The 23,943-nt window shown below is 40.4% G+C and overlaps 1 protein-coding gene across 1 annotated transcript in view; it reads right to left on the bottom strand.

The window, feature by feature from the left end:
- KLHL7 (kelch like family member 7) overlaps nucleotides 1–23,943 on the bottom strand; it is a 56,490-nt gene that overhangs the window by 5,729 nt on the left and 26,818 nt on the right. Inside the window, exons 6-7 of the mRNA XM_037136306.2 lie at nucleotides 23,491–23,665; nucleotides 16,222–16,364 (exon numbers count right to left, since the gene is read on the bottom strand). Coding sequence (XP_036992201.1) covers nucleotides 16,222–16,364; nucleotides 23,491–23,665 — 318 coding nt within the window. The remainder of the gene's footprint in view (nucleotides 1–16,221; nucleotides 16,365–23,490; nucleotides 23,666–23,943) is intronic.

Here is a 23,943-nt window from a genome sequence, read left to right as displayed (position 1 = left end):
AAGCTGTAGTTGAAAAATGCGAACACAAGATTTTGTTAATTTAGTAAAGCACATATAAGAATGTTTGGCTTGAGACTATTCATCTAATCTGTGTGATTTATTTTTCAGAATGTTGGCAGAGGGCAAGAAGAAGACAGTGGCTGTTTGGGTCCTTTCTGGCTCTGAAATGCATTTTAATACATTTGGAGGTATCGTCATCATCTAGTCTTCTATTCCTGCTGGTACTGAGGATAATACAAGAAGATTTGAAAACAAGTAGGTTTGTTATTTTAAACAAGCTTTTGCCCAAATATCCTCAATACCTTCCCCGACAAATGTATAGAGTGTTATAAAGAATTGATGGTTAATACGAAGTTGAAACTGCCATTATCTTACTAATGTCTAACGCTAGAAAATATTTTGTGGACTTCTGTGAGACATTAATTTTCTGTAAACATTCAGTTGAGCCACTGTATTCAGCTGGGCGCTTATAGCTGTGATACTTATTATGAAATACTTGAGTACAGTAGTTCCCCATCATCCACAGTGGGTCTGTTCCAAGACCCCCAGTGGATGCCTGAAACCTTATACATACTACGTGTTTTTCTGTACATACATACATATGATGAAGTTTAATTTATAGATTAGGCACAGTGAGAGATTAACAGTAATAATAAAATAGAATAATTACAATAATATACTGTAAAAGTGAAGTGAATGTGGAGTCTCTCAAAATGTCTCACTGGCTGGACCCGCCCTTCCTGTTGTGACGAGGTGAGATGGTGCTGTGTCTGCGTGATGAGGTGACTCGAGGTGAGTGATGAAGGCACTGTGACACAGTGTTAGGTTGTTCACCTTTTGACAAAATGTCAAAAGGAGGATCGTTGAGCCATGACTTAGGAATTGTTTATTTCTGGAATTTTCCATTTAATATTTTCAGACTGTGGTTAACTCTAACTGAAACTGCAGACAGTCAAACTGTGAAAAAGGGGTACCACTGTAGCCTGTTCTGAGTAGTTTGGAAACTCACTTTCTTCTTCCCAGCAATTAGAAATGGGCACCTATCAGTGCTTCACAGTAGGGCCTGTTCACAGTACCACTCTGCTTCCTCACTGCGTTAGATGACATCCATGGGCGCCTGCATCCTTCTCCTATGGAAATGTGTGGGGGATGTGCCCAAAGTCACAGAGTCCTGGATCCGCCCTCTTTGAGTGAGGAAGCTATAGGTTCCTGCTGCTTTCCGAAAGTGGTTGGAGATAATAAGGGTCAGGCAGAAATCCAAACAACTGCCAGTCTCACTGAATAAAGCAGTGCGTATGGTTATTAGTGTTCAGTTCCCTCTGGGAAACTAATCAGTTGATACTATGCTAGTATCTCTCGTTTCAGGCACTCTTTGGATTAGGTCCAAGTATCACAGGAAGTAAGTTTTATTAAGGTCCCTGATGTAGAATACCATGACTCCTAGTGATCATAAACATTCTGCTTTTTAGGTGACCAGAAAAATAAAGTCTTAATCCATTTTTTATTCTCAAATTAGGATCTATGCGTCCCCTAGCTTACTGTGTGGTATGTGTATTGGCAGGCACACAAAACTATGGGATAGACATAGCACCTTCCCAAAGCTTCAGTGTTACTCAATGGACACTGAATAATAACTCAGAGAATCTCAAGTCCTGCCACTCCTACATCCAACATATTGCTATTTATTATTAGAAAGCAATATGGCAACTTTTCCATGGTTTCTAAAGATATCTTCAAGAACATTATTTTCATGCTGTTCCTTATTTAATTTCAGGATGAGAAAATTGGTTTATCTCCAAGACCTGCTACTCTTCCAATTAAAAATAACTGCCCATGTAGAAGTTGGGATTAAAACAAACAAAATACTTTTTTTCTTTTAGCTAGATCACCTTAAACATTTAGATGCTAGGATATGAGTTTCCAAAAATTGAATTCTGAAGAGTTTGGTAACAGAATAATTCTAACTTTCTAATCTTACTCAGGGATTTAAGTAGGGAATTGATGGGTGTTCATAGGTACCTGTCATACAAGGTTTCAGATTTAAGAAGTAAAATAAATTGCTCTTTTGGAACTATAAGCCCATGGGGAAATGATTAATTTTGTATGTGTAGTACGTGTGCATGACACAAGAACAGGCACATGCTTCTGGTTACTTGCAATTTGGACTCTGATGTCTCTAGAAATCTAGAATTTTTTAAAGAAATATTGTCATTCATTGGTCATTGTACATGTTAGACACTAAGCTTGATAAACACTATATTATATGATACCCTAGTTCATCTTCTAGGCAGAAAGTAGAATGATCTTTGCAAGAAATTTTACCTAGAATGTAAAATGGACTATTTCAGAGAAAAGTTAATGCTTTACATCTGGGCTCATTATGTCTATCTGGCAGGTATGTGTTCACACCTGTGTTGGAACATATCCCTGGCTTTGGCTGTATGTAGGTATGTGTGGTGGGAGAGGAGCTCATGATTGTTTTTTAGTGTGTGTATAGGTAGATCTCCCTGGGAGGTCTAATTCCTCCAATCTACCTGATATCCCTTGTCTGAAACAGACTACTGAGAAGGCGATTCGATGTCTGCCCTTTAGTGACTTGTTACACTGCCTAGGTGGTGATGTGTGGAGCTGAGGGGAGAAAAATAGATGGGAAGGAAGGATTGTCAGGCTCAGGGGGTGTGAGTGCTGGGCCTTATCCTAGTGATGGGACCACTCTTTACCTGGGGCCTGCAGGTGAAGGGTCACTTACAGCTCCTTGTACGCCTAGACTACAGGGCAGGCTAGAGGGACATGAGCTTTCCAGTTAGCAAGAAGATGGACAAATGGCACTAGAGTCACAGTGTGTGTGGGGGCAGGGAACTGTCAACCTAAAAATAGAGTTTTAGTTAAGTTCAGTTGAGTTTACCCAGTCTGCGCGAGGTTCTGCATTTAGCTGCTGAGAATATATGAAAATAGGGCAAGCGGAAAGCCTGGAAAAGATGCAAGTGGAAGGACAGACACACGTGTGCAGAAGTCCCTTGTGGAAAGTCCAGTCTCCCCTGGTCCTGGTCAGCTTTTCTGACCTCTGCCGTAATATACCGCATTGCGGACTTTTTTTCAAGTTCAAGACTCCTTTTTTGTTGTTTTGGTTTCTCCGACTTCCCCACTGTGAATCCCCACCAAGCTGGTGAGGGAACACTCCAGTACTCCCAGGCCTGGTGATTTCCCAGCTGCAGTGCTATGCTGCAGGCAAGTAACAGGCTGCAGGAGTGGAGCAGCTGTCATGGTCTCTCTAAATGCCTCAAGGCAAACACATCAGTCTCTATTCCTTTTCTTGAGGGTAAGAACAGATTTTATATAATCTGTATTCTGAAAACACATGAATCCTCAAAAAACAAAAACACTACAAGATGTAGATTTTAATAATCAAGAAAACCAAAATCCAAACTAAAAGAAATACTTTTTATTTTTAAGGCTTAAGAACTTTATTTTGAATCACTGTGAGAGGAAGCCAAGCAAAATTAGGGAAGATAGGGTCTTAGAAAAAAGGAAAGAACAATTAACAAAATGGTAAACAACCTTAAGATTTCTTGCAGAAACCTCATGGAGTTGACCCGAGTTTAAATAACCAAATTATAAACACTTTCTCTGAAGCCAGTATCTGACTTATCTCTGTTTCTAAGGGCTGTCAAAAATAAAATCACAGAACTATGGTGACAATATCAAAAGCAGGTTTATGTCAGATGCCAGAACATTCCTCATAAAAGATTCATGAAAAATGCATAGAAACACTTTTGGCTTCATTCATTTCACAAGTCACAAAAAACTAGTAAACCTGGGCACTGAGCTGGACTCTGTGTGGAGGAGCTGTGGGACTCACAGAAGTCAGTTACCCTCTCTGGCTGTTACTTTCCTTATCTGTAAAACAAGACAACTGGGTGATCTCAGGGCCTTTCCTTTGAGCCCTCAAATCCAGTGATTTTGAGGGTCCAAATAACTTATATGTCAGTAACAAAGAGCTACTATTAATTTAGTCATTATTCAGTACTTGCCTTCCTAGGAACTATGTTGAAATATCTTAAAACATTACATTATTTCCTCAATAACTCTATGAGGTAATATCCTCATTTTACAGATTAGAAAACTAAATCTTAGAGATGTTATATACCTTGTCAAAGGTCACAGAGTTAGGGAGTGTTGAATCCAAGATTAAAGTCTAAAACGATTAGACTCCAAAGTGGTGCTCCTAAACTCTACACTGCTCTGCTTCTCTAAAAATCCTCTTACATGGCAGCCGAGAAAGAACACTGGATTGGGAGTGAAATAATGTGGGCTCTTCCCATTGCTGTTGTGTTTCTAGCTAAGTGCCTGGGCATCTGTAAAATCTCACCTATAAACTCAGGATGTTGGCAGGATGGCCACTGAGGTCCTGCACAGCCTCCACCTACAACTTACCACTTACAAACACAATGATTAGCTACTAAAACCAAAGGCTGTCTGAAAACGGGATATCCCCCATGTCTTGGTGTGGTATTTGGCTTGGGGCTTAGCGTGTCTAAGGGAATGTTTGGACTGGCTGACAGGCCACAGTTGTAGAAAAGTGTATCTCCTCCAGCTGAGCCGCCTTCATTTTTGACCTTCTAAAGGTCAAAGGCTGTAGATATGACACAACTGGTCTAGCTTGGACCAGTTCTCCCTGCAGCACTGTCCTTAAGTCACACAGACTCCAGTGTGCACCTTGTCCCTGCAGCTCCTGGCCCTGTGGCAAGGAACAGGGAGACCTGTGACCAACCAACGAACAGTTAACTGTGGTTAGGGACCAGGATTTCATCTAGTTTTGGGATAAATCTAAATAGTTTCCATTTCTATCCTTTGCTAGAACAACTATTTTCCTAGGAATTTACCTGAAAGGAAGCACTGGGCAATGTATAAAGTTGGCACATACAAGGACGTTTCACTGCAGGGATGTTGTAACAGGACAAAATGGGAAACAGGCCAAATGTGTGGGAAGAAGACAGGCATTAAACAAAGCATGGTATATTTTGTGCTGGAATACTCTGCAGCCCTTCAAAAGGATGGCATTTTCACTGACATGAAAATATCTCCATAATGTAAATGCTGAGAGAGTAAGACGTTTGTGCAAAACAGCAAGCACGGTGTGATGCCACACATGCACAATGAGAGGCCGGAATGACGTTCACTAACTACTGACGATGTTTCTCCGTGTTGGGAGCACTTCACTGTCCTCCTTCAGGTCTTGCTATATTTGAATTTTCTGCAATGAGCCTGTGTTATTTTTGTTTTAAACAGAAAAAGTAAATACAACAACCAGACCAATGATACCAAAAGTGTGGTACGAGGAAAACAACATCTTACACTTATAATAGTGTTAAGTGTTTTAATAGAAATGTAAAATTTTAAAACGAAGTTAAAGCTTTAAGAACTGAAAAACCTAAAAGGTTATATTATAAGGCTGGATTTCACCTACAAGATGGATCAGAAATAGCCTCTGCCTTCCTGCCGAACAGCACACCTGTGAGGGCACTCGGGTTTTTCAGAGGAGAGTGCTTGATTGTGCCAAGTAATCTCACAGGCTGTACTCATTTTGAAATGCTCTCATTTTCAACAGTCACACAAATATTCCTGGAAGTATATTAATCCCCCCCAAATCCACAGAATTTAATAATCAGCCATTAGGAGGAATACTCTTATAACTTAAGTTCTTTAAGAAATATAGCATTCTAGCTAGGAATAAAAAGGGCTTCCACACTTGAAGTGGGCAGAAAATGACTGTGCTGCTTTAAGCTGACAGATAAAATTAAAAATAATGAATATATAAATGGGTATTTCTGAGCTGTTAATGACTAGTTAAAATTAGCAAGGAACTGAAGTGAGGTCAGAGACCAGCTCAAAGGGAATTACTAATTAAGAATCACTGCTGCTTCAGAAGGTCACAGAATGTTCTTCCCTCCACTCTCAAGCTAAAACCCTATCACTAAAAGACAAAACTCAAACAACTATGCAGAAGTTTACGTAGGAAATGAAACTCGGTCCAGTAGTGATACCTGACATGCATCTTGTGCTCAGTAACAGCCCTTCTCCTTGAGAAGATAAATGAGATAGTAGGGAGTGTTCTGGTGCTGGCACATGCCACTTGTCTCAACCCCAAATCTGTCTTTAGAAGTAATTTTTAATCTTGGCACAGGAAGGCATACCATACTTCAGATGATGATCTAAAATCCCAGAATGCAGTAACATAACTCATTTAATACAACGTTCTCACCAGGGGGACAAACATCTATTCTGTCTCAGATGTGCAGAGTAGGAAATGATGCAGATGGTCAAGCGGTGTAGAAGAGTTAGGGAAGGCAAACTAAAAAATGAAGATGGTGAGCTTTTTAAAATTTAAATATGGAAAACCTAAGGATGGCAAGGAGAACCTGGGTGAACACTGATTTTAAAAGAAGAGGGAGTTAAGTGAACATAGTGGATATTCACACAAATACTAAGATTTATACTTTATAATAATGAACCAGAGGGACTTCCGCCAAGATGGAGGCATAGGTGGAAGCACTGCGCCTTATCACACAACCAAGTTTAAAAATAACAAAGTTTTAGCAACAAAAACGCAGCCAAACCACAGAAAATTGAACTGCACAAAAGTCTGACAACAACGAAACCTTCAGCCAAACTGGTAAGAGGGGCAGAGCCAGCAGCAGAGCGGGGTCGGGCAGAAAAGATCCAATGGACCCACCCGGGCATGCAACCCAGGTGCGCCAGCAGCCGTGGGGGGATCCCAGGTGTGGAGAAGCAGGCAGACCCACTGAGGGCGGACCGTGGTCACACATTTGTGCGCAGACAAACTGGTGAAGGAGATAGCGGTGTTGACAACGACCATGCAGGCCCCAGCAGTGGGATGCAGCAGAGGGGACCGCCACTGTCCCTCTCTGACCCCGCCCCCACATACAGCATCACAACCCAGTGACTTGGGTGGCCCCACCCTGGTGAACAACTAAGGCTCTGCTCCTCATACGTAACAGGCACAAACAGATCAAAACATGGCTCAAGAAGAACTCAGAGCCCCAGAGCCAATAAATCTAAGTGATGAAGAAACAGCAAAACTTTCAGATGCACAGTTCAAAACACTGGTGATCAGGATGCTCACAGAACTGGTTGATTTTAGTCACAAATTAGAGAAACATATGGAAGCTAAACTAATTGAAATGAAGGGAAATACACAGGAAACCAATAGTAATGGAAAAGAAATTGGGACTCAAATCAAAGGAGTGGACCAGAAGGAGGAAAAAATGATCAAACAGAAAAGGATGAAGAAACAAGAATTCAAAAAAATGAAGAGAGGCTTAAGAACCTCCAGGACATCTTTAAACGTTCCAACATCTGAATTACAGGGGTACCAGAAGGGGAAGAGGAACAGCCACCAGTGGAAAACTTATTTGAATAAATAATAAAGGAGAATTTCCCCAATCTGGCAAAGGAAATACACTTCCAGGAAATCCAGGAAGCTCAGAGAGTCCCAAAGAAGTTGGACCCAAGAATGAACACACCAAGGCACATCATCATTACATTAGCTGAGATTAAAATGAAGGAGAGAATCCTAGAAGCAGCAAGAGATAAGGGGACAGTCACCTACAAAGGAGTTCCCATCAGACTGTCAGCAGATTTCTAAAAAGAGACCTTACAGGCAAGAAGGGGCTGGGAAGAAGTATTCCAAGTCATGAAATCCAAAGACCTACATCCAAGATTGATTTATCCAGAAAAACTTTCATTTAGAATGGAAGGACAGATAAAGTGCTTCTCAGATAAGATCAAATTCAAGGAGTTCATCATCACCTAAGAACTCCCTTGAATAAGGGAGTTCAAGCCCTTATTATATGAAATGTTAAAGGGACTTACCTAAGAAAAAGAAGATAAAAAAGATGAACAGTGAAAGGACAGCAAACTCACAGTTATTAAGAACCGCACCTAAAACAAAAGCAAACTAAGAGGACAGCTAGATCAGGAGCAGAACCATAGAAATGAAGATCACATGGAGGGTTAGCAACAGGGGAGTGGGAGGAGGAGAAGGGGGGAGAAGATATAGAAAATAAGTAGCATAGACAGTAGGTAGAAAATAGATAGGGGGGAGGGCAAGAATAGTATGGGAAATATAGAATCTAAAGAACTTGAGACACATGGTCATAAACTAAAGGGGGGAATGGTGGGGGAGGGGTGTGCAGGGTGGAGGGGAATGAAGTGGGGAAATAGAACAACTGTAATAGCATAATTAATAAAATATATTTTAAAAAATAAAGATTTTACATATCAAACAAAAAATGAACCAGAAAACTGAGGCTGACTGCTTTGCCTAAGCTCATACATCTAGACGTGAAATGCTTTCTACAAAACAGTTGCTTTCCTTAAAAGAAAAGGGAGAAAAAAATGGCCTCACAAAAGAAACAAGACCAATGGCCTACTCCTTCAGTTCTTTTACCTACACCTAATTTCTTAAGCACAAAATTAGATGCCATTCCATTAAATATTTTGTAGGCTTTCATGAAAAATTTTAATAATCATACTTATCAATATCAAAAAGATGCATTCATACTTAGGATTCAATATATTGTCTTTTTTCCCCCTTTCCTCCTATCCAGACTACGAATGTTTCCCTTAAGAAAATCCCCGTGAAGCTTCTATGAACAAGTCCAACCCGAGGTATCTCTTCCTCTCATACCCCTAAGGTGGTCAGTGTCTGTCCTGTCTCAGGACTTTTCACTGCCTCTGTGCAGTGGCTGCCTCACTGCAGGAGCCTCTGTGCCCTCTAACTGCTTCATGCTTCCGTATCCATCTCATGCATATGGATTTGAGGACAGGACCGTGTGATACATGTTTTTCACATTCCCTGCTGCTACTCAACCCACACATTTCAAATTCTAGATGAACTATAATACTGGTAATATGCCCAAATATCATTTGTTTAAACTATGCTTTTTTAAAAAAAGATTTTATTTATTTATCTTTAGAGGGGAAGGAAAGGAGAGAGGGAGAGAAATATCAATGTATGATTGCTTCTCATGTGTCCCCTGCTGGGAACTGGCCTGCAACCCAGGCATGTGCCCTGACTAGGAATTGAACAGCTGTTGTTTGGTTTGCAGGCCCGCACTCAATCCACTGAGCTACACCAGCCAGGGCTAAACTATCCTTTTATGACCAGCTAACCACACCACATGCTGCCATGCAACATGCTCTGTGGTTGATAACAGCGAGGATAGTTACCTCTTATACCTAATCACCAGTTTTCAAAGGATATAATCATACTAAACCTATCTGAACATGATTTAATACTTCTGGCATGGCAGATGGTATTGTGCCTCTGGGTCATCATATGAACAATTACTAAAGGTAGCTGACAGTAATTTTCAAGTGACATGGAATAGCAAATACTGGTAATTTATCCCTTTCCCTATTGGTCACTCAGCCTGACTCTTATCCTTCTGGCCCTGCATTCAGGTGCCTGCCACTCTCCAGTTAATTCCAGGATGGCTAGATCCCTTAAAACACCACTGCACAGAGACACCATTCCTAGTTTCCCCATCACTTTGCACTTACAGCCCTCAGTCAAATACCTGCAGCTGTTTCTGCTCTCCCAGCCTTTTCAGGGGACTAATCTGTTAATTCATAATTGCACTGGCTGTGGCTTACAAAGGAGTTTGATGTCATCCCTGCCATGGTCAGTCATATTTCCCTGGGGTTTCTGGAAGATGCAGTGACTAAACACAAAAGCAAACAGATCCCTGAGGGTGAAAACATCAGGCTGTGTACCTGGGTCAGGTGCGAGTGGCTGAGGTTGATTTTAGAATAAAACTACAAAAACAGTCTGTTATGGAGATGCTTGAAAAGAAAAAAAACAAAACAAAACGGAGGCTCTGAATGTTCCTATTTTGGAAGACATTCTAGAAAGGCAGAGCACTCTTCTGAGACTGACCTCAGAGTAGGTTTTAACCTCTTTTGCATGAATGTGAGGACCACCTGTCTACCAAACTGCTTGCAAACAGGCAGGAGACATACTTACTGTGCACAAGCTGCAAAGAACATAGTTTTTTTTTCTTTTTGCCACTGGGTACCTATTGCATGGATGAGTTAAGGAAGCCTGAGGGGGACCATGGCGACCCACACTTGTATTCCAGCAGTGGCAGTCCCGGGGCGCAGAGCCATAGGTCCCACCCATCTGAGATGCTTGTTGCCCATATTGGGTGTTCTGTTACTGGGGGGGCTCCTGCCCATTTTAGCAGTGCTCACTTTTTCCCCTAGTGCATTGCTTCTACAATACTCTTCTGCAGGGGCAAACACTACTGATACTCTTATAAATGCCTTGTTGTTTAGTGTAACACCATTTTCCTTTAAGGTTCATGCTTCTTTTATGCACAGGCTTTTTAAAAGCTGTATGCAATACACTCTAACAGCTGGTTCCCACCTGGCTGGCAGAGTGGAACTGTCTCTGTGTTGCCGGCCTGTTTAAGAGGGAGAGTGGCCATGTTACTGTGAGAAAAGGCACTGTTATCCCTCAAATACACAAGACTTTGAGCAGGAAACTGCACTCTGAGTTGAAGGTAATTTCATTTCTCTTGATTTGGGGCCAATCTATAGTTAAATCCAGCCCTATAAACCAACACAGACAAAACTGCCTGTGAAATGTTATATACAATTGTACCGGTTCATTCACCCTAATAAACTTGAGTACAGGCTATTCTTGGAGATATTGTGGGTTTGGTTTCAGACCATCGCAATAAAGCAATTTGTAATCTTTTTGCTGGTGGAGGGTATAGTTTACAATTGATAAAAATGCAACATGTGAAGCACAACAAAGCAAAGTGCAATAAAATGAGGTGTGCCTGTTCCCATGCTGGGCCAGACACTAATCCCGGTGATGCACTACTTCTGAGTTCTGAGTAAGCAAATGTACTCGGGGAAACCTTCCAGGCATGATGGCTCCTGTGGTTTTCTGTCTTTATAATACAGAGGCTCTGGCCCTCACCCTATAGTTTTACTCCTGGCTTGTTCTGACAGGCAATAAGCAGAACCCTGTTTCTCAAGGGCACAGAGTGTTTCTCCACCATACGGACGTGGTGAGCCTGGACCCTCACAATGATCTGAGCCCTCAGCTCATCATTTAATTGACAAGAAGAGTCCAAATAAAAACTGGTCAAGTGAGTCAACTTTTATTAGGCATCAATATCATAAGACATTCCCATGCTACTATTTGAGAACACCAAGAGAGGAGAGCACCGGATACAAATAAATAATGCTTAGTAATCACTAAGCACTTGGAAACTTCAAAAAGGCAGGTACAGGAGGGAAAGGGACAGCTCAGCAGGCTTTATAAAAGGGCCATAACAGGAACAATGTCATTTCAATTCAATACAGTCCCCCAAGACTTCCTTTTCTCTCAATTCTTAGAATATTAAGATGTTCTTTTAATTTTTTAGTCAGCAGTTACTACAAATATTTGCCACCTCTCATCAGTGATATCCAAAGAATATCTAAAGGCAAAAGTTTATAGGGATATGGGCTTAATTCTAGATAATTCAATCAAGTAATGAATAAATTGTCCCCTTTGAAGGAGATCAGTCCAATAAAAATGATAATTTTTGGCTGGTATAGAACACACAAAAATGGGTCCCATTTAATGATCATTAAAACCATTTTAACATTTGTAAAAATATTAAGTTCAAGAATCTTAAATGAAATAATTACTAATAGTACTTATGTTCACTTTGGGAGATTCAGTGTAAATAATAATTTATAATGAAATCAACCTTCTCAATTGTTTTACTATTAAACAGAATAAAGACTAATCAACTCATATTGAAATGTTATATACAAATAATAGTAAATGGTGAAAATTTTTCAAGATGAAGCTTTACAACAAAAAGAAGGGATAACCTGATACTTCCAATAGAAACATTTAATAAATAATGTAATAAAATTCTAAGGTGTAGGTGCCAGGGAATAAGAGAGAGTTGATGAAATGAGGGTGTTTTATTGGTAGTTGTCTCTTCAGTTATTTGAAGTTTTGCACTGGAAGTCTAAAAATTTGTGGGTGAGTATACACAATAGCAGTAAATATGGGCCATTTATAAGAGCAAGGTAAGACATCAAATGAAAATGCTGAAGTTACAGTCTTCAGGCTGGTGCAGAATATATATCACTTTTCAACTGTCCAATAAAAAAAAATCGAAAATGTTAGAGCTACAGACTAAAACACAAAGTGCTGAGTCATTCTACATTTGCCTTGTTCTAGAAACAATGTCTCCTAAATGAAATAGGATTCTTTTTGTCCCTCTGCACATCAAAATAGCTAAAATAAATACTTTATTTTAAGATAAATATTTCTATAAAAACATGTTTAATTCTTTTTAATGATCAAATTCAGCACAATAGTTCAGCTTTGGGAAACAGGGGGGGTGTAGTAGCTATTATCAACACTTGAAAGCTCCGGTTCATAGAATTACAATTTAAACTCCTATGATTTCAGTTTTTACTTGGGAAAAAAAGTGTATTTATAAATTTCCTGCTCTTGACTTCAAAGGATCCTGAAAAATTAAAAATACTAAAATTAAATAGCCACTGCACAGACCTAACCTTACCTGGAGTGAAAGTGATGTGCAGGTATGACCACCTCTCAAGTACCCTGACATTGTGCTCACTGGGTGCTCACTGGATTGTACGGCACAGTCCATGAGGCCTCATGGTACCTGCCAGTACTCAGTCTTCTACTGAGACGGACAGCCAAATATATCTCTAGTAAAAAACATGTGCCCATACTCTGGAGATGGAGAAATGGACCAGAGATAGATGTAGGAGCTGAGAGCAGCCCAACAGGGAAGCCCAAATATGAAGGTATTTACCTATTTTAATCTGATCCTTCTTCCCTGAAGAGGTCTTTTGGGTATCTGGCAGCATGTCCACTTACTGCATTATGATGTGAAGTATTATAATAAGGAGGAGAAGTTGCTGAGGCCTCCTTCTCCACCACAATAGAGGAATTGCCAAGACTGGTGACTCTGCTGTAGCCAGGGCAGGTGTGGTCTTACTGGACCAGACTGAGCAACCACTAAAACCTGGCATATAGCTAACACTCTAGCTCATGAATATCTCTGTTACTGTCTACACAGACCAGTAGATGGAATTTCTTTTCAAATGGTAAGAAAATTAATGTACTCTATGGTCTGTCCTTGGGGATCTCTTTCTAGCTTCTCTCTCTTTATGCCATAAGCTGCAAGAGCCCTGGTCTGTCTCACCTTCCCCAAAGCAGTCAGTTACACGCTGGTCTCCTTATAGTGATGCTCATAATGCTCATGAGCTCTGGAGAATAGGAAATGGAAAGGACCCTTCCTGTATATCTTGGTAAGACAAATGCTTCACAGGGCAGCAGTTATCCTTGAACACAGTGTCAGTTACTTCAAAGTCCCTAGCTGCCCAGAGGTCCAGGGCAAGGCCTGTGCCAAATGCAACTGTCTGCCGGTTTCTGTGAGTAAAGTTTTGTTGTCATCCAGCCATGTCCATTTGTTTATGTACTGTTTATGGCTGATTTCCTGCTGTAGCATCAGAGCTGAACAGTTACAGCAGAGACTAGTATACAAAGCTCAAAATATTCATTATCTGCTCCTTCACAGAGAAAGTTTGCCAAGTCCTGATTATTGCATGTTGGTATATACATATAACCCTTTGGAAATGAAGGATAGCTTGCCTGCCCCAAGAATCTCCTACATATTATAGATGACACATATCCTATATTTGGGTGTCCTACTTTTACGCTTTTACTGGGTAAACCCAAAAGCCGCCAACTGCCAATAAAACTTAGAGCAGGAGAACACTCAGTAAGTAGGATGGGCTCAGTGGCATGACTCAGCTGCTCAGGCTACACTGTGACCCTGGGGCACCAGGATGCTGCATATAGCTTGAGGCATGCCCCGGGATGGTCGCAGAGCATGGCCCTGGGATTCTGGAGCAAGGCCAACCTACTAAACAGGTGCCATTTTCTCAGTCACAGCTCTGGCTGACCACTAGGCTCCAACAGATAGTGAATGCCTGACACCCAAGCAACCCAAGTGATCACATCATTAATCCTTTTTGAAGTTTCACCTGATCTACCAAATTATACATAGCATGCTTTTAACCAATAATCTGATATATAAAAATAAGACTGGGTTTATTGAGGTCCCAAAGGCATAGAATACCTGAACGGCTTAATCACAACCTTTACCCAGTAGGCTTTTCCCCTCAACCAGGGTTGTCTTCACTGAGGCAGTCCCTATAATCAGGTGATAAATTTGAGACCTGAGCTTGGTTCATTTGTGATAGTTCTAGTCACAAGGTCACCACTACAGCATTACAGCCCCTGTAGGGACAGTGCTGAAAAACTGTATGGAAGAACACCTTCTGATTTGGCAAAATTTCAAGCAGTTCCTTTCACTGTCAATTACACTGTCTTAGGATGGAAAGCCTTTGGCCAGTGTTGTATCAGTTCTTAGACAGTGGCTAATGGTTAACCAAACGGGATGTAGACTTGAAATAGCAAGGATGGAAGACTGCTGATGAGGAGAACTGAGGAAAGATAAAGTAGATGGCCAGCCAGAAAGGACGCAAATTTGTGTCCAATATGAATTCTTTCCTGAGTACCCACAACTACAGTGAGGTATCTCAGTCATCATGTGGACAGGGCTGCATCTATACCTTCCCTCCCCAATCTGACACTTGCTCAGTGGCCTTATGAGTGACCACCCTGGCAGTGACAGAGGCTTGAACCAGCCAGTGACTAAGGAAGCTAATGAACAACCCCACCCTAAAGTCAGTGTGAATGTCCACACTGGCCAGTGCCCACTCTGTCAGCAGTACTAGCCAATTGTGAGGCCTTGATCTGCAATCTGCACCATGCCTTGAGGGAATTAGTTAGTACCAGGCTCACTACACAGGGACCTTTCCATTGTTGAAGGGACAATACCCTACCCTCACTGGAACTGATACTCCGGATTTGGATTGGCCTTTGTGGTCTTTTGCACTCTTAACGTCATCACCACATGTGTTTTTTTTAAATTCCTTGTATGTCACCACTACAGTAATATACAAAATGCCTCCAAGGACCCACTTCAGTGAGAAAGATCAGACAATTACCCTGATGTCAACAGGATGCCCTGGATTCCTCAGGTGTCTATCATCAACCAAAAACAGGCCTACGAAATGATGAAAGAGACCCTTATGTGCTTAAACTCAAACCAGTTATGAACTTGCAGGTTGGAATGCTATCTTTTAGGATTGTGGTATTTGTTCTGTCCCAGCAGTACATGTACTATCAGCAAAATACTGTATTATCTTCCCCCACAGCCAAAAAAAACACAGGTCTAAGCAATAAGCGGTAGAAATATGAGTGGACTCTATTAAGGTGGTAATTAATAATCTGTTTAAAAAACTGTGTCCTGAGCCCTGGCTGGTGTGGTTTAGTTGACTGGGCATCATCCTGCAAACTGAAAGGTTGCTGGTTATATTCCCGATCAGGGCCCATGTCTGGGTTGTGGGCCAGGTCCCCAGCTGTGGGCGTGTGAGAGGCAACAGATCCATGTTTCTCTCCCTTTCTTTCTCCCTCCCTTCCCCTTTCTCTAAAAATAAAGAAATCTTTTTAAAAAATTGTGTCCCTAGAACTATGACTTAGGCTCTGCTGGCCCAAATGATGTAATGTGTACTGGAAAACACATTAAAATTGGTGATCATTTTTAGATGGTGGGATTAAAGGCAATTTTGTCTTTCTTCATGATAGTTTGGTTTTCCAAAAATGTTTAAAATGACTGTATCATTTTATATGAAAACACAATTACTAAACTAAAAAAACCACACATACATAGAGCTCCATAAGCAGATTTTCACTGAAAATGGCACATAACAGAAATAAGGACTTGTGATGAAAGGAAGGCGCTGCTAACACAATGAGGTTAAGACAGGAGAACTAGTTTTCCATTTTCTTTTTAGTGGTTACTGTGCAGCACTCCAGAGCAATTATGGAAACATCTGAAATGTGACTGAGTCCCAATTTCCTAATGTGTAAAATGAAGATAACTATATATCTCATAAGGTATGTGAAAGAACATCATAAACAGTAACATCTCTACAGACATGAGTTATTACTACTGGTGGCAGATAGAGGCTTATGTGCTTAAAGCTTTCAGACAGAAAACAAGAAAAATTAGTTACCTTTGGGTTAAAGTATCTACAAGACTGTGGCTGAGAGCCTCCAAATAGGGCTATGCGGTAGTCATGTTTCTTCCTTCTGGGCCTTGTGCCTTCCACCAGTTCTTCTCGATCCTCTGGAGACAGGAGATGATACCTCATTCCACCTGTAGAAAAATACATGGTAATGCTTTAAGAACTTCAGGTACTTGAATGCTTGGGAGTAGACAAACACTCACACATAACAGTGCTTTTATTTGTGAAAACTGTTTTTTCCATCATCCCTCTATTGCATTTAAGGAAAGAGTGAGGGAGAAGAGGCAGGAGGATCTGAGTTCTAACCAATTCATTATTCTCAGCAATTACCATTATGCTGATTGCCCACCAACTTACTATCTACCAGTGAACTGTCTGCCTCTTCCAACAATAGCTGCCAAAATAACTACTGAAATTCAGATCTCCTAACCAGTGGTTCTCAATCTTAAATGTACATTAGAAATCATGTAGGAAATCTCTGAAGCCAAGCCTGGCTCATATCACAGGCTAATCAGATGAGAATACCTGGGGGTAAGGCCTCAGCAGTGGTATTGCCACTTAAAATGTGGTTCAAAGACCAGTTTAGAACTGAATTCTAGCACTTACCCTAAACCTACTGAATCAGAATCTGCATTTTAAACAAAGTATCAAAGTAATTCAGCCCTGGCTGGTATAGCTCAGTGGATTGAGCACAGGCCTGTGAACCAGAGGATTACAGTCTGATTCCCAGTCAGTGCATATCAGGCCAGTTCCCAGCAGGGGATGCACGAAAGGCAACCATACATTGATGTTTATCTCCCTCTCTCCTTCCCATCTTAAAGATAAATAAAGATAAATAAATAGATAAAAATCTTAAAAAAAAGTAATTCAGATGCACATAAGATTTTTGAGAAGTATTGCCTTAGCTGATTCTAAAGCACAGTGAGGATTCAGAACTCTTGTAATCTAACACGATCCTTTATGATTTTGTCAAGGGCCACTTAACAAACTTTCCAGGTTTCATTTTAGGTCACTGTGGGGAAGTAGACTGTTCAAGAAATGATGGTAGACAATGACATGGAGAACAAATTTGTCCCCCCACCTCATATCTACTCTAGAGTAAATTTAAAATCAATAGAATATTTGAATATGCAAAAAATCTCATAAATATACTAAAAAATAGGGAGTTTTTTATACTAAAAAAAAAAAATTAGGCCCAGGATGGGGAAGCCTAAGAATAGCCAAAAAAAATACCCCCCAAAACAAACAAACAAACCCACAGGAGACATGAAAAAAAATCAGACTTAACTACAGAAGATGTTAAATGATAGCATGGCAAAAAAAAAAAAAGACAATGGCAAACTAGACATTTATAAATCATGTAAAAGGCAAACATAAAAAGATACCCTATTAATAAGATTAAGACCAGCAACAGAAAACCAGATTCAGTATCTGAACACAGCTCACAGAAAACGGACTACCTATAAACAATTCTCCAACACATGAAAAGATGCTCAAGTGAGAGAGATACAAATTAAAATAATATTTTTTCACTTAGGAGACTGGCCAAGATCCAACTATCTGGAACACAGAGGGAAGTGTAGGGAAGCGGCACCCCATCCATCGCTGGTGGGGATGTGGATGGGTACAAACTACTGAGGGTAGTACAGTGTGACCCCGAAAATCACAAATGCACACACCCTTGAGCCAGTAATCCCCCTTCTAGGAGTCTACCAGCCTGAAGTTCACTGTCAGGGAAATGGTTAAAAATGATTGTATACCTATACAATGGAATATGATTGTGGCTGTTAGGCAGAATGAGGAAGGGTAAAGATGCAGACATGGAATGTGTCCAAGAAGTAATGTGGAATGCAAAAAAAGGAGGATGTAGAAGAGTGTACAGTGTGATACCATTTGTGCTTAAAAATTTACCTTTTATACAAATATATACTTATTCATATATTTGATTTATATAAGCCTATGTAAGTAAACGACTGTATATGCGCAGACTCAAGACCACCTTTGGAAGGACACATAAAGTGATAATGGTAACCTCCATATTAAGGGGGTGGAGGGTAGGGGGCAAGGTTATCAGAGAGACCTACTTTTCTCTATATACCTTTTTATACTTTTTGACATGTAGATGATGTACAGTGTTATTGATCCAAAAAATAAAATAAGGTAAATGATTCCCAACCCAGGCAAAACACTGATGTTCATGAGATTGTGTTGGGCCTTATAATTGGGAGAAGACCGGTGTAGAGAAGAGTTTGTGAGTGGATACAAATCAGTATCAATATCTGGCATTTCCTTCCATTTCAGAGTTTGAGTGGAAGCACTTGGCATTAGAACAGCAGAAATCTCAGGGGCGAAGGCTCTGGGGCACGCTCGAGGTCGGGGTCTACAGTCTTTTCCTGCAAGCCCTGGCTGGTGTAGCTCAGTGGGTCAAGCGCGGGCCTGCGGACCACACACACATACAATCTTTTCCTGCAAAGGTCCAGAGAGTAAATATTTTAGGCTCTGCAGATCACATATTGTTTTTGTCTCATATCCTTTATTTGTTTTTTACAGTTCTTTACAAATGTAAAAACCACTCTTAGGCTCAAGACTGGATTTAATCCATGGAGTGTAGTTTGCTGACCTCACTGCCACCCCTTCTGCTCCGTCTAAGACAGTGGTTCTTAAAGTGTGTTTCCCTGGAACATGTTAGAAATCCAAATTATTTAACACTACCCCAGACCTTCCAAATCAGAAACACTGGAGTTTGAGGGTCACTGCTCTCGAAGGGCTCCACACAGGTCACAGGTACACTTTGAAATCTACGGATAGAATCTCCCAACAGGGTAAGACAGGTAGTGGGGAAAGAAAGACAGGAGGCCACTGGGCCAAGTGGCTGACTATGGCCAACTGCATTGACCCCTGAAGGAAGCAGGAACTTGGGCTCCTTCATTGACAGGCCTTTCTCCCCCAGGACAGGGACGGGACAAGCACTCTGGCCCACTTCCCTGAGGAACGTCTTGCTCCTTAGGACTGTTCCTTTGGGAGGGGGTCCCTGTGAGGGTGCGGTCTTGTCGTTTGCAAATTCTGAGTTAAGAACTTGGTTTGGCCCTTTGTGGTGACTGTGTGTTCTTCATTTTTATAACTAATTTCCTTTTAGTTGTAAATTCTTTTAGTTCAGTTTTAGTCTGTTTTCTGTTTTTCTCCCAGTCTCAAAGGCAGCACAGTCAGGTGGCAGGAAGGTAACCGATGACCTGAAGATGGGAGACTGGAGGCCTTCCTTTCCCCGGGAAGCTCTGCCCAGGCTCCCGAGTCTGAAGGTCTCTGCTGCTTGTGCTGAGCCAAGAAATTTTAGGACTCACTGTTCTCTATTAAAATAAATAAATCAATAAATCAAAATATGTACTAAACAACAAGACCTCAAGAATCTAATCTCCACACTTGGTTGAATTTCTGGAATGGTCCTGCTATCTTTTTCTAAATCAATTCAGAATCCACATAAGAATAAATACTATACTTGACCGAGAATGGCCAGTTTTCCTCAACCATGTATGAAGAAAAAAGTGCAGCACTCTACCCAATGGAATGCTAAGCCCAGAAATATAACACAATTTGAGAATGAGGTATGGCAAAAAACCCAGTACTAACATGCGTAAAATCCAAAGATGAAAAGCCCTAATATAGAACCATCTACTTAGTCCAAATCTTTCATCTCTCTTCATTTAAGAGACTAGAGGCTACCTATGTCCTGCTTTTTATAACGCTACACCATGGTTTACAAGCCCCCAGCCTTTGGTTCCAGTAGCTTAGGGAATGCTTCTCTCCTGGCTCTTACCCTCCTCCTCTCACCTGCAGGTGCTAACAGCGTTGTGTCCCCGAGTCACCCCTTTCCCCTGACACCTGAACTGGATTCAAATATCCAAGTCTTTAAAAATTTTATTTTAATTTAATAGAAAGGTATTATACCATACACTGCTTCTGTTTTATGCTTTTGTCACTTATAAAAATTTTCCATATTATTCATCTACAATGTTTTTCACTAGGTATAAAGCATTCCATTATATAGTTATATAATACTTTTCCAATCTGGGTGACAACTTACCTAAAACCACAACAATATTATTAAGTAAGAGCTACATGATGAGTCTGAGGGAAATTTTTCTTAACTTCCAAATGAAGGGAGAAAAGTGATACCACCTAGTAATTAGGATACTCAAACGTCTCACCAGTCTTCAGAAGAATGAGTTAGGCAGGAGTCAAAGTGCTCATTTCTCTTATTTCTGTAGCTTTGTACCTGATACTAGCTATACCTTAAATAAAATGCCCAAATGAGATACTAATAACAAGGTAAGGTTCAAGGTAGGTTCCAGCTACCTTCTAGAAGATGCTTTCTTGCTCATTACCCACAGGCATACTTCAGAGGTACTATAGGTTCAGTGTCAGACCACTGCGATAAAGCAAGTATTGCAATAAGGCCAGTCATAATCTTTTCACTGGGAGAGGGTCTTGCCATCAATTTGTAAAAAGTGCAACATCCATGAAGCACAATAAGAAAAGTGAAGCATAATAAAACATAGTATGCCTGTATTAACTGGAATCTATACTGCTGTCCCATTTGTAAGACACTGTCCACGAGGTTTTTGGTTTGATTAATTAGGAAGAGTAGGAATTCAAGAAGAGCCTGAGAGTGTTAGGGGGCGCATCCTAACTCAGCATATCACCATCATTACACGGCATATTTTGTGCCTGTTTAAAGAGTGAGCTGCATTTCCACTGATAGCAGTATGGCAGTTTAGGCTTTTGGAAATACTTTCTTACTGCAAAATAACTATAATGCTGGAAAGAATAAAAATACATTTTTAAAAATGCATAGCTAAGGTCAAAGGGCCAGACATGAAGAGGGAACTAAACACCAGAATGGTAAGAGATGCTGGAGCTACTCTGAGGGCTTCTGTTAATTCTGGAAACCCAGACATTGATTTTACTGGCTGTGTAAGGGAGAGGAGATAAGGTGTTGGAACTGAGATATCCACCAAAGCCAAATTACTTGAATGGGTTATACTTTTAATGACAAGAGAGGCTGAAAAAAAAGAAAAATCTGCCTGATGGCAAACGGCAGAATAGCCATATGCCTTTTTAAATTTCAGTTCCAGGTGAAGGTAAAGTATCCCTCCTTTGAGAATTTATAATAACAGCCCTGCTCTCCTGCAGGTCTGAGGTTTGAGTTTGCCTACCTGTAAGTCTAGGAAATGATAAGCTAAGAAAAATTTGAAGTAGTCCTGGATTATTGGGCCCTGGGTACTTGGCAAAAGCAAATACTATTCTCGTCTTGAGGAGAAGAGGGAAGGCCTGCAGGAATACAACCCAGGCCTCCCAATATTCCTGGCAATTAAGATTAATCAAATATAAACTCATAATCTAAAATTACAAAACACAAGGCATTAAGCCACGAGAAATAAACCAAGAGTGCTAACAAATAGCATTTGATCTTTAAAGACTTTAGTTAGATATTGGTATTATTATATATAGAATATAAAATAACTATGACACATATATAAAGATATCAAATTATAATGCTGTACCCAGTTACCTGAGAAAACATTTACAGAGACTGACATCTGAGGATCCCCAGTTAAAAAATTATCTGGCTTCACTGATTACCCTACAGTTATCAATGAACTGAGAAGCCTACTCACGTATACAGAACTTACCCTATCAGGCTTATGTAGCTCACTCTTATAAATATAATTCACAGTGAAACCAACATTTAAGAAGAGCTTCCAAGAACACAAACAGAAACAAATTCAAAGGCAATATAGAAAATGTAGACAAGATAAGGAAAATCAAAGGCACTATAATACTACTTTAGAATGATATTACAGACATGAAATAAGAATGAGAGAATAAAAGCCCTGGCTGGTATAGCTCAGTGGATTGAGCGCGGGCCTGCAAACCACACGTTTGCGGTTTGATTCCCAGTCAGGGCACATGCCTGGGTTGCAGGCCAGTTCCCGGCAGGGGACTCACGAGAGGCAACCATACATTGATGTTTCTCTCCTCCTCTCCTTCCCTTCCTTTCTAAAGATAAATAAAAATTTTAAAAATCTCTAATTAAAAAAAAAAGAATTAGAGAATAAGTAAAAGCTCACAGAAATAAAAAATAACTGAAAGAAAAGTGTTGAAAGAAAAATGAAGGCAATCTCTCAGAAGACAGAATGAAGAGGTAAAGATGAGTAAGAAGGGAAACTCAACAACTAAAGAATCACACTACCAATAATAGAAAAATGAGAAATCTGTGGCTGAAAAGATAGGGAATACCCAACATAAATACACACCAAGATACATTATTGTGAAATTTCAAAACATCAGGGATAAAAAAGATTTTATATGTTTACAAAGAGGAATAAAAAAATAAAGGATCAGACTGGCATCAGATTTCTCAAAAGTAACACTGGAAACTAGTGAATAATGGAGAAATGCCTTCAAAATTCTAACTGAAAATGAGGAATAGTTTAACTATTCCTCAACCTTATGGTAAAATAAAGATACGAGATTTGTCAAGTTTCCAAACAGTTACTGATTGTGCAGTCTTCCTCAGGAACCTCTGGGGGTACATTCCACCAAACAGAGAATTAGGAAAGGGGAAGACCGGGGCCCAGGGGAGGAGTGAATGGACATCCCAGGGTAGCAGAGAGGGCGGCCCAAGGGCGAAAACTGCCTGCACCTTATGCCTGGAGAGCGAACAGTCCCTGTTGGAAGAGGCAGAAGGAAGGCTCTATGAAGGATGGTTCCAAGAAATAAAAGCAAAATTTTATTTTATTGTACAATTTTATCAAGTGACATTTTACAGAGGGGTTGCGACTCAGCCTACAAGTCAAAATGAAGTAAATGGGGAAAAATATGACAATTATTAGCTCCAGCACCCCCCCCCAAAGCTGTTTAAGACAGGATATGTGATTACAGTACACGGTTTGACTAAATAAAGTGAAAAAGGGAACATGAGAAACAAAGTGCATGAAAGCCATTGTACACAAAAGGAGAAAAAGCAGAAGGAACGTGCATGTATTTTTTACCTTCTGTCACACATGTCCTTATACAGTAAGGGCTGGGCTAAGTCCCCTTCAGGTAGACAGCTCAGAACCCCAGTGGATTAATTATCTGGAAGAGCAAAGTCTTGAATGCTTCTCCCTGGACTGAGTCTGGTTCGTTCTAAAGGGGTTCTGAAGCCCATGAAAAACTGACTACACAATCAGGTTATAAATGGATATTAAGGCAACTTACTTATCACCATCTTAAGGCATTCAGGATTGTCTTGAATAAGTGGTTCAGCTTGTACCGTTTTACTTAAGAAATTCTTTGATATAAGAGGAAACCTGACTTTAGCAAGGATATCAACCATAAATGGCTGGCGATTAGGTTCATCGTATTTCAACCACCTGACTGCAGCATCATAAACCTAAGGGGGGAAAAACAGCACAGTAAAGTTCTCAGATGGCAGGCACATTTCCGGTTACCTAGATGTAGTCTCACATTGAAGGGGCAGAATCTCATAACCCCTGATTCCCCATATTTTATCCAGATATTTGCTTTCATCCCCAAAACTTGCCTATATTTCAGAACACACTCTCCACACTGCTCAGTGATTCTTTTAGATTAATGTGTTTCTTTTAAGAGTTAATTATTGCTACATAATGTAGTGACAGGAAGAATGTTGAATTTATAATTTTAAAAACA

The sequence above is a fragment of the Artibeus jamaicensis genome, unplaced genomic scaffold, assembly GCF_021234435.1.
Source record: "Artibeus jamaicensis isolate MK-2021 breed Jamaican fruit bat unplaced genomic scaffold, CSHL_Jam_final contig_3230, whole genome shotgun sequence".
Lineage (NCBI taxonomy): Eukaryota > Metazoa > Chordata > Mammalia > Chiroptera > Phyllostomidae > Artibeus > Artibeus jamaicensis.
Note: the sequence above shows the minus strand (reverse complement) of the source record. Positions and strands in the feature narration are given on the sequence as shown.